Here is a 12107-nt window from a genome sequence, read left to right as displayed (position 1 = left end):
TGCCCAGTGCGCAGAGGGAGAAGCGTGGCTGGTAGGATCACTTCCATGGGCTGTGTGGCAGTGGGTGGGTTTTGCGCCTTCTGCTGCTGTAATGGCCATGTAACCTCTTAGTGCATGGACAGGGACGGATACCTAACGGTGAAGGTGATAAGGGGCTGTATGATTTCTAACAAGGGTGGTGTGTGTGTGGCTTTATTACTCAGAAATTTAAGCTAAATAACATATTTTTTCAAAAGAGCTCTTTGAAAGGAACAGCTTTCCACAGGTTCTTTGCCACCCAGAAAAACTTGGGAGTGCAATTCTAGTGACTCGATTTTTAGCCAAGAAAAAGCAGATCAAGAGCTGTAACGAATTCAGTAGACCATGTAACAGCCAAGGGCAAAACCTTCTCCCAGTTAGTATTTTCCATCTTATGGATTCTAGGAATACATTAAGTAGGGAATAAAAAAAAATAAAAAGAAAATGAACTGGATCAAGCTGGGTGTATTCTCATGAAGACAAATGAGGAAATGGAGTGAGACATTCCTACCCCTTCGGCCCCTTACACACTGCTGCTGCCACAGCGGTTGGACCTGAGACAGCAGGTGCTGTCACGCGGTTTGGCTTGTGCCTGTGTCAGATCAAACTGTGTCCTGAAGTAACAGCATTTGCCACAAAACTAATACTTGTTTTCATGTAAAACACTTAAGAAAAGAAAAGCATTTGATTAAAAAATATTTTATTAGGAGTACAGTGTACCTGCAATGTACTTTATAAGGCATTTTCTATAAATGACTGTTTCTACTATATATATATATGGGTGTTCCTGTTTCATATTTTTTCAATACATTAGTAATGTAATGAATAACACCTTTAAAAAAAACCCTACATCTCTTTATTTAGTTCATAAATGTTCAAGCAGTACAACAAGTAGCTTTGGGAGAGGTTTTAATCAAAATAGCTGTAAAGCACTTTTTAAGTTCAGTTACCACTACTTCCCCTTAGTCTCCAGTGAAAAATGTTTTAAACCCACCTTTTTTTAAAAAATAAAATTAAACCTGACCGACTATCATAACAGGCTTATTTTTGTTTCCTTTCTCTTTCCAAGTCCCCCTGCGCTGTACGTGCACATGGCTTTTGAACCAGTGACTGTCTTTGAAAGCTGTGTTGTCATGAGACACTGCTGCCGTGCAGGCCAGTTGTTGGGGCTTTTCAGTGAATCCCAGGCATGTCCGTGCCTGCCTGCCGCAGCTTGAGGAACCCAAACCCGGCACCCAGCCGCTGCAGGGACGGGCTGGGGGGCTTGGCTGGCTCAGCTGCCCCTGCCGATGTTTGAAAACCAACATGGGGAAAGCCCCACTGGCCTGGTGGGTAAAGCTGCGCGTACAGCAACCTACCGCCATGTCTTGGCAGGGTATGGACTGTTTGTACATGTGAAGAGAAAGCGCTTCAAGTTTACTGGGTGCAGGGTATCAAACATTGCAGGGTCTTTTCTGTAATTTACGACCGGGAGACATTATGGATCCATCTGGACAGGTAGCTTATGGCACTCGGGTTACAAGAAAACCAGTGAATATTTAAAAACTGACACACGTTCCATTCCATGACGACTGCTGTAACTGTGCCTTAAACATTTATTACAACATTGTGATAAATAATATACACACTGTATCTTTTACGATACCCTATAAACCGTACCTCAAGAATAGGGAGCCAGCTTCCCTACATGTTACTCTATGACGTGTCCCTAGCCTGGTTGGGATTTTTTTTAATCTAAAAACAAATTTGTAAAACTGGATAACTACAGTAAGCAGCCTACGCTATTACACAATTAATGCGGTATTGGCATTAGATTTGTATGAGCCCTTGCACACCAGCAAACTCCCCGAGGGGCCAGGTGTGCCGTACACGGCGTCGGGCCTGCGCTGGGCAGCTGCCGGCGGTGGCAGATACTGGGCCTTTGCGCCAGGTTCACATCGCAGCTACCACTTCCCAGGTATCGATGTTCCACACTCGTACCAGCGCACGTAGTTAATGTGAGTCTCCCCGCCTATTTTTCCGAATTTGACAGGTTCCTGACGAACTGCCCTGAAAAAGCCTGCAGGAGAGAGAGCGTGGTGTTTGCACGAGGCCCCCATTGCGCCTCCGATGCCCTGTGCAGTCAGCACGCAACTCGAGCAGTGGGCTACACTGGCCGCTGGGCTGCCACCCCCTGCCCACAAACGGGCCGAGGGCACAGCTCAACAGCTGCAACAGCTGCATTCGCCCCCCAACTCCAGGACATGCGGAAGCGCCTGGGCTGGCCGCAGCCTGGAGGAGGGGTGGGTGAGGCTGCTGCCCCCTCCTCCCCCTCTGGGCTGCTGCTGGGGTCTTCTCGGACGGACCAGGAGGCCGTTCTCCTCTCAAAGTTACCAGGATGAACTAGTCCTGCCGCAGCAGCCTTGGCACTGCAGCGACCCTCCGCTGGGCCTACTTCACATCACCGCCCCACTCCCACGCTGAAGGCCGTACCTCCCGCTCGCGACGGCACAGGCGCCTCCCGCTCAAACCATGCACGTCACGTTCATAAAGCGAGCAACTAGTGCCAGATCCAACCTGATCGCCAGGAACGTACGTGCAGCCAAAGCACGCGAGTGCACACGCAGGGATGCAAGCAGGCGCACGCACTGCACCCCCTGCCAGCCCTGGAGGCCCCTGCCCTGCCCTTGGCCGGGGAACGGGGCAGCAATGGACGATCCGTCTGCTCTCTCCTGGTCACTTACTAGAAATACAAGCTGCAGGACAGGTGGGAGCTTTTTTTCTCTTGTTCCGTTGGGGTTTTTTTGTTTTGTTTTTGGTTTTGTATTTTTTTAGCTCATGATTCCACTCAATTAAATCCAGTTGCTGAACACAAATAGAAGTTAAGTGTCTTTTAAGTGGGGGTAGTAAGTTTTTTATGTAAAAGTTTTTTTTTTATTGACTTTTTAAAAATATTTTGTAAATCTGGTACAACTGAGAGGGCTGCTGTCCCGGCAACGCCCAAGTGGATTCAGACAATCCCTTACACAAACAAAATACCTTTACAAGTGGACGAGGCTGACTGGGAAAAGAAAAGCAAAGCCCTCCTAAAACCTAAAAAAATTACATAAACACCTTTCAGATCATTCACCTACTTTACTTTAAGCACTTCACTTTAATCCCCCACACCTTACCCTGACACACCTCTGGCACTTCTGTGAGGTGCTTTATAAAGGAAGCACCGCGCACAGGAAGGTTTGGTCAACACACTGAAACTGTACTGAAAACCATTCCGCTCTTTTCCTTGGTGAAGTATTTTATGACACACTTAGCACGCAGGTGTCCATCGGCACAGCCCACAGGGGAAGGAACACCTCCCGCTGGCACTGCTGCCCACCTTCCGCTGTCATAAGTACCATTTTCTTATGCTCAAGCCTTGGCAACATGTGAAAAGTACCCAGGCAGGTCTCAGCTGCGTTTAGGACACCCAGTCCCATGCCTACTTAGACCAGAGTGGAATTCTGGGCACCCGGTTCAAACTAGTGCGCACAGAATGACTGCAGCATGAATTATATTTTCCAGTAAGAACTTTTTAGTTTCTCATAGCACTAAACAAAGCCCTTCGATGCCCAGCTGATGATTTACTGCAGTTTAAGTCAACCTTGCTAGTTTGAACATAACACTTCATGCCTCTCTGCAAACTCAAATTTGTGGTTGGGTTTAAATACGTAATACCAACGGTGAATAATCTCTTGGAATGTTTTAAACAGGAGACATGCTGTTTACTACCTAACAGGACCCGAGTCATAACAGTCTTTAATAACTCACTGTTTGTCTTCAAAACCTGCTCGACTCTCTCCTGCCTGCAAAGCTGGTGGTCTCTTCCCATCGCCCACCCCAGCAGTGGGTGCTGAATCCACTGGCAGGAAAAAGAAACACACAAAGGAACTGCCAAGGTCTGCTACAGCAACGGGCGTAAGGAATTACCGTCTTTGACTGGTTGATCTTCTTGCTGTCCTGTCCTTCCATCTAAGAATGAGTCCACAAATTGGCAGTGATCTTCTCCATGGCCCCTCTGGTCTCCTATGTTATAAAATTTTCCTGAAAGCAAAGAAGCAGCAATGTTTAGTGAGGCTATTTCCAAAAAGCACCGGAAGCAACGGGCTGTGCGCTTCGCTCCACGGGCAGCCAAGGCGAATGCCACTGGTTCTTCTCTTAAGACCTGAAGCTGTAATTTGACCAGTACGTACGTACTCACAAGTCGGGGGCTCAGGGGTAAAGACAGAAGTGCCCCATTCCAGGCCAAAATCTATGCCCGAATGTGCTTTTCCCCCCCCATACATTTCATACAGTAAGTGAAACCCTGTTATTACCTAGAACCTCAGCCTGGCTGTATCAAAACCGAGGTAAGTTTTGCTGATGATCCGAAGGGAAGGCAGGTTTGGCTCCCGCCCAGGAAGCCCCCAGTACCTTAAAAGATGTTTCCATAGACGACCTCGCAACACAGCCAAGGCCTGCTTTATAAATCATCATGTTTTTATGACTTGTGTGTGCAGTCTATATCCTTCAACAAACAGATGACCTCGGCAGAGTAACTGCTTATCCAGAGCACGGAGTGTGCCCGCGTATTTATGTGCAGGACTGCTTAACAGGACACTTGACTGCAACTGTAGAAAGCAAGGTCTCAAGTGGCCCATGCAGCGTGTGCTAATGTTACGGGCGGCTCCTCCTGTTAACAAGAGGACTCACTGTGAAGGAGTTTTGATGGAGAGATGTCTTTACTTAATTGATTTGTTTTGCAAGACATTAGTTCAGTTCAGAAGATGGAGGAAGGCACAGTGTGCGCTCTTCCTAAGCCTTGGCAGGAAACATTGTCAGGTAAACTTTCAGTTTTTCCAAACTCCTTTCACATCACTTGTTCTTACTATGTTCAACCTGTGGTTGCGTGGCTGAAAGGAGAGGTGAGGGCATTTACAAACAGGCCCAGCACTTGGGTATCAGCTACGCAGAAATTCCAGTTACTCAGGAGATGTTGGGTGTCCCGTAGCCTTGAAGCTGGGCCAGCCTGGCCATTTGGGAGGTGGTGAGGCAGCCTATAATACTGCTCCCAAAAGTGCAATTCCTAAGAGCAGCCTACCAACAAACTCATATTTTTGTGATCGGATCAATACTTTGCCAAAAATTCTCACCTCCAGTTGACGGTCTCTGTGCACACAGTTCTTCTCTAGCTTTAGAAAATTATTTATTACTATCTAGTTTTGGCTGCAGGCATGTTTTTTCCATAGCAGAACTGGTCAGAGGGAGTTCCTCTCAGAAGTTTTTGGTCTGAAATTAAGAACATTCAGGCTGCCCAAAATGGCTTTTTTTTTTTTTTTTTTTCCATGGCTGTTGAAGGTCACACTTAGAATTTATTTTTTTCCTCTCCTCAATAAATACCTTTTTTTTTAATTTAGGTGGCCTGCTTTTCTGGAATGCCTACAGTGACTGCTCTGGAGGACTGTTAAATGAGGTCAGCAGTAGTTGCTGGTTTATAGAACAGTCCTGGCATGTGTAATGTAGATCAGTTTTTCTTCATGAGAGACAGAATAGAACAGATTTTTATGGCTAACACAAGAGCAGTAACTTTCAGATCCACACATATTCTTCTGGCCCACAGCATAACTTAAGCGTAATTCAAGCAATTGCTATACATAAGCAGCATTCTCAGTGACTATTAAATTCTTACTGCCCAATCCTTTCCATAATAAAGGAACACACTTAAAAACATTTAGCTAATCAATGACTAGATTCATCTTTCTCATTTGGGGAGAGCTATTCTAGCAAAAAGTAATTTTTTTTTCCCCTCCAGTGTTCCCTTATGGGTGGTCTTAAGAAAATTAAAACACTTTCTTTTATACATTATGGATTCTGCAACACTAAAGGTATACATTCATGCTAAGATCCACCACGCAAAGATATGGTTGTTTGCCGCCTTATACAACAGCATTTGTACAATGCACCCAAATTTTGAGATTGTTACGCTGCTTAAGCAGCAAAGCTTTGGAAGGTATCGTCAGCATATGGTGGAACACGGCCCTTGGCGCGGCCTGTCACACGCTGCCCAGCTGGCCCTGGGGGCATGATGGGACAGGGCGCCACAGTGAGATGCATCGTTTGGCTGCAAACTGGAAGTCGCCTGACTCATGTATAGAGGCCTGTGCCATGACAGTCTCACTTAGGAGACCTTCTACATAAATATTTCAGTTCTTTCAACTGGTCAGCACTGGTTGTAACAATTCAAGTGCAAGAACCAGGCTTAGCAAGTATCATGAGTACAATGTAGCTACCATCATCTTTCTCCACCTAAGTCACATCGCCACGCTGCCAGCAAAAGCAAAAACAATCTAATGAAAATAAGAAAATGGGCTCCCAATATATTAAACTTTTCTCCTAAGATTGAAGTAGCTTTCCTTGCAGTGTTAATTCACTTGATTTAGGGCTGAAGTCTAGTCCTGCTGGATTAGCATGGGTATTTCCTCTGCTGGCTGGTTCTGCGATACGCTGTGCCTCACTGCCAGGGTCTGAAATTTGATCACAGCTGGTTAGTACAGCAACAGCTGAATGAATGATACCTCTGTTCAAACCAGTCGCTTTTATTCACTTAATAGCCAAGATATTATTTATGTTTGAGGTATTGTACTTACTATTAACGACAGGGCTTTCCTTCCTTGTTTGCTCATGGGCGAATGGTGCCGGCTGCAAGGCCAGGAGCTCGGAAGGGTCTCGGCGTGGGCTGCCCTACACTCCCCTGCTCTTTGCTTTCCATGTGCCTATGTACGTGAGACCAGAGCCCTGCTCCTGTCAGGTGCTGAGCTCTGAGATGGGGCGACTTTGGGTTATGAAAGTTGATTCTTTCAGCCCCAGTTTCCCCCCATTAATTCAATCTGATGGGATGAACATACTGCCTAACTTGCACTCAAAAGACACTTCCCGAACACACTTGTATTACAGCCCTCGTGCTCCGGGCACCACACTAACACCATTGTGACAGAGTTTTCCATGCAGCTCTGATAAAAGACTGCAAACAGAAGAAAGCCAGAAGCTTGGGATGGATTATTAGAAGTTAACATACTTCTAAATATAACTTGTACAATCTACATGAGACACAAAGTTCAGCTTAACTATCAACTAACTGAAACATGCTTTTTGCAGGCTGTTTCCCCAGCTTACACACAGCATGAGTCCCTTGATTCAGGTCTCAAATCCATCGCACCTTCATTACCTTAAGACATGGAACAAAACTTGAGAAGATAAGGCCAGGAAACTGTCATTAGTAATAAACCAGAATATATGAAAAAGAAGGGGGTGGGGGGGAGGGGGGAAAGAGATTATAAGCAAAAACAGGGAATGCGAAAACAAAACGAAAATGTCAAAGCAGGCAGTAACAACTGTTGACTAGAGTTGAAGTCATGGATTTATAAGCCTCACAGTGATGAAGTAACCAGATGTTTACCAAATGGGATGGGAATGACTGAGTCTAATCCTGGTCTAAAATTAGGTCCTAATCCTCTATCTAAGAGCTATTCCAGGCTACCCTTTAAATACAAATTTGGCATCTTTACAGCATAGGCTGTTCACTGGCAGAGACCTGATCTTTATCAATTTTCTGTATGAACCCCAGGATACTAGCAGGTATTTAAAATCAGGTTATCGTCACAGAGAAGTAACTCCTGAGTCTGAAAAGTTAGTATCAAATACATCAATGATTATGGAGCACAAGCAGTTTACTGTTTATGATTAATCTGCCTGTGGACTACATTAAATATAACTGATAGCACTTCAGCAGAGCTCGTCTTGTTAAAACTATTAGTTCTGAAACTGTGGTGTCTTTAAGGAGTGCATAATGTGGAACAACACTGATTTGAATGTCTCTTACCTGTAAGTGAATCACTGAGGTATATCTTGTATCTCAAAGAATTACACAGCTGCACACCTACAAACTTCTTATACCAAGTCCTCTTTACATATTGCTTCCCTTTGCATTCTGAATAGGTGTCCGAATTGAATGGGATTTCAGTCCAGATAGCATCCTTTCCCACTGCAGGAGAGGAAGGAAGAGGCTGAAGTATGACACTGAGTACAGACTTACATACAACAACTACATTCAAATAAATAGAATTAGACGCCTTGATGGAGCAGAACGCATCACGGCACCAGTCACCTGCATTCTGAACGTGAAAGTTATTTCAGCGAAGCACCAAAGGGTGCAGATACGACTGATGCAGTGAAGTGCTGCTGCTCTCTGTGTGTGGTGCCAGTTTGGAAAAAGATTGTTCTGGGACCTCGATAGGGGGAAAATGCCTGCGTACTGGCAAAACTGGCATTTACGAAGTTCATGACACAGTCACTGTTTTTCAGTGTGTTCAGGGCAGGACACTGAAATTGCAGCAAACTATGTGATTTAACAAATATACACATAAAAACTAAGTATCATGAATTATATGGAAAGAAATGGCGTCCCAGTCTTTGTCAGTGATGGCCATTACAAATGCAAAAGGCAGCCCAAGCTGCTTAAGCCATCTCAGCTCTTCTTCAAAATCCCTGTCCACCTCCTGCCAAAGACAGGGAGAGTCTGGTAGGTGGCCTAAAGCAGAGCTGGATCAAGCCTTCAGAACCAGAAATTTTTTTAAAACACAATGGCAGATAAATAGTATCCTCTGAGTTGTGCTCTGTTAGCTCACTTAGAAAGTGTGGAGGAGCTTACTTGTTTTACAGAGCTTTCTTTTGCTTTAATGACAAGGGTGAGAAAATACGAGGCTGTCCTTGGCTCATTTGTGTACGTTGGTTTGAAGCCACCCCAGTGCCATGGGAGCACGGCATCACCTTGACTGCATTCCGCTCAGGTAAACAGGCAGCCTGGCATGAATTCCTTACCAGGGGTATGGGTGGGAAGAGTGAGATCATGTGTGAATGCTGTTTGATTCCATAACTCATTTAGGTGGTGCAGTACAGCAACCACCCTTGTAATTATGCTATCTCATTTCTGAAGAAATTCATGATTAGAAGATGCTATACATAAAAGGCTTACTTGAAATTGGCTCGCTCACTCTTGGGTCCGCTGGAGGAAGAACACAAACATTCAATCAGACACTGAAAAATACAGTTTCCCAATATTTCAATGGAAAAGCATTGGTAGGTGATTTTCTACAGTTGACATGAATTGCAATTTGTGAAACAGGAAGAGCTTTGGAAGCAAAGTTCATTTTTGTATTAAATTAAATTAAATTAAAATATATGTATTTCTTATGTGAAAAGGCAGTATCAATGAGCTTTTAAAAACTTTACTTTGGGGACAATACCAGGCAAACATGGTTCTATGAAACCAAGTTTAAATCTGTAACAAGTAAAACCCCAACTTTACTGCATCTCTTTTAAAATTTGATTTTTGAAACTTAAATAATACAAAGGACCCCTCCGTAATACTTGCCACACAAGATTTGGCTATGAAAGCCCAAATGGATGTGTGCAATTCAGAAAAAAATAAAACTGACCACTTAATTTGTCCAAGCTAAATAGGAGACAGCACATAAGCCTTGTCATTCATGAAAGCTGCACTTGGAATAAACATTTTTTGTTTTAACAACCTAGGATTACAAAAAGTGTATTCACAGTTTTTAAATATGCGTGGCATAGTCTGAACTCCTCCCTGACTAATCCCTTGCTCAGCCAAACCTCTCATCCATCAGTGGCAGCACTAGATGAGGACTATTCTATTATTACATCTGGCTCGAAACACAGGTTGAGAAAGCCCTTTTAAAAAGGCTAAATTCCATTTTGTGTTTTATATGGTTCTTAAGTATTATCAAGCAATAAACACTTCTACACAAAAGATAGTATCTTGCTTGTATAAAGTCAACAAGTCAACTGTAGGCAGCCTCACGGGGAATGGGAACAGGGAAAGCCAGGGCACTCTCCCGTTCTCACCTCTGAGTCAGACAGGACCTAACGTGGGAACCAGCCAATGGCCAAACCAGGCTCGCATGCACCTCCAACAGATTCAGGAGAAAGTCAATAGGATGGAAGAGGATGTACGGGGACATTGACTCTTCCCAACTGCTATTTCTCAATCCTCATTTCAGCCAGAAGACATCAGTATTATACAGCAGCCTTATTGAACAGGCAATAAAAGTGCCTTTAAACAGCAGCCCAAAGAAGAACCTTATGTTCCTCATCCAGAAGTCGTTAACGGGTTTGACAGATACAAAATGGTTAGGAATATTAATCTGAAATGACTGAGCCTTCTCTAAGGATAAGGTCAGTTTCTTCATAACAAACACCAGGCAAACTCCCTGTGCTCCTTTTTCCCTCCTGCAGCCTGGCCATCTTGCATCCCCACACAGCAAAGCCCTGATCTCGGGCTGATCTTCCAGGCACTACTGTAACACGCTCAGTAGTAAAAAGCCACTCTGGAGACAATAAAGAGCAAGAGCAAATGTGCAGAATGAAGCAGGAGAGCCTTTCATATATCCCACAGCCGGGGATACTAGAGCCACCACAAATGACAGGCCTTTGGAAGTTCTTACCTGATTCGGTACTAAATGCCACAACGTTGCTACTTGGACCTTCACCAAGAGGGTTTCTAGGTTTGACATGGAATTCATAACTGGGGAATAAAACAGATGAGATGAAAATTTTGCAAATCAAGTATTTTTTCAGAGTCTGGAGCAAGCAAACTGCCAACACACACCTTGGCACTACTCGCCTCCTGGAGAAGAACAAAAAGGCCTCACTTCTTGCTCTGAAAACACCGAGACATTTTGTCCTACATGTGCAAGGCCTCTCTGAACACATAATTTACCAGACCTTTTGATAATTCTTTGCACAACACTATTAATGCTTGATGTGATACACCACTGGCTGAAGGCTCTCCCCTCACACGCGCGGCCTCAGTTTGGGCAACGGGAGCAGACCAGGTGAGGTCAGAAGCAATCTGATAAGCAGCGTTTGGGTAAAGCACGTTGCAATTTATTTGCTCATCTTTCATTCATAAGAACACAAACCGCCAATTCCATGCCTCTCAGCCCCACCAACAGCAACAGACAGGGCCAGTGCTGGAACACAGGGCACGTCTTCCAGGACAGGAGCTCAGCCAAGGCAAAGATCCAATTGCCTGAGCGTATGTCAATGGTACATGTATGAAGTAATGAAAAGACAGTGATGTTGCACACCACCAGTCTGTACTGTGGTTACCTCATGATCCCTTTTCATCACAGCTGTGCTGGGAACCAGAGTGCTCTGAAAACAAGACTGAAGGAAAAAACCCAAGCCAGGCTCCCCTGCTTAAGCCTCTCCCGCTCCTCAACACTTGATGAACAGTGACAGACAGGCAAGACAAGCTGGTTTCTAACTCTGCAGCTCAGCTGAAACTTACACTTTCAACTAGAAGCTGTGGGTGAGCAGCTATTGCAAGAGTTGCAAACCTGAAGATGACACCAGACGGATAAGGCAGGAAGGAGAGTTCCAAGGGCGGATGCTGGACGCAGCCAAGATCCTGCACCATGAGCAGAGCCAGGAACAGACGCCATTCCCTTCCTCCTGGCACATGCTATCCCAGCAAGCTGCTTCTCCGCTCTCCCGGCACCAGGCTGGCAGCACCTGGGAACTTCTCACCACTCAGCCATTGCTCAGCGCTGCTCCTGCACGCCCTCCGTGCCAGAGCACCCTGGTGAGCAGCAGGTATGCACCCAGTCAAAAGCACTCTCTTCGTGCCTTCCCCATGAGCTACAAGCAATAATCTGTCCCACACACGCCACCTTCAGAGAGACGTTTTGTACGGCCTGAGTGCACACGTGGTGGATCTCTCTCAGCACAGAGTGTTTTTTTCATCAGCGAGAGAGATCCATAGGATACAAGTCAAAAGGGCTGCAGGCCTGGAAAACGGGCCCTAACAGAGGCTAAACACAGAGCAAAATGGGAATCCCAGAAGTGGGCAATTAAACATCCAGCTCTTGACTTGTGAAGGACCACTCACCAATGATAACTTGGTAGCTCAAGACCATCACACAGCATTGTAACGTTCTGCTGAAATTGTTTCCAAACAGCAATTTTCTAGAGAGAAAAATACCCCATACCATTCTCTGCCTGGTTGGAAA

At 45.1% G+C, this 12107-nt stretch overlaps 1 protein-coding gene across 1 annotated transcript in view; it reads right to left on the bottom strand.

The window, feature by feature from the left end:
• Position 1: 1 nt before the first annotated feature.
• The window catches only part of ABI3BP (ABI family member 3 binding protein), a 166213-nt gene continuing 154107 nt past the window's right edge, over positions 2–12107 (bottom strand). Inside the window, 5 exon segments of the mRNA XM_055702821.1 lie at positions 2–2077; positions 3964–4077; positions 7892–8053; positions 9044–9073; positions 10539–10618. Coding sequence (XP_055558796.1) covers positions 1962–2077; positions 3964–4077; positions 7892–8053; positions 9044–9073; positions 10539–10618 — 502 coding nt within the window. The 3' untranslated portion in view covers positions 2–1961.

The sequence above is a fragment of the Falco cherrug genome, chromosome 2, assembly GCF_023634085.1.
Source record: "Falco cherrug isolate bFalChe1 chromosome 2, bFalChe1.pri, whole genome shotgun sequence".
In the NCBI taxonomy this organism is placed as follows: Eukaryota; Metazoa; Chordata; class Aves; order Falconiformes; family Falconidae; genus Falco; species Falco cherrug.
This window is presented reverse-complemented; position numbering and strand designations above follow the sequence as displayed.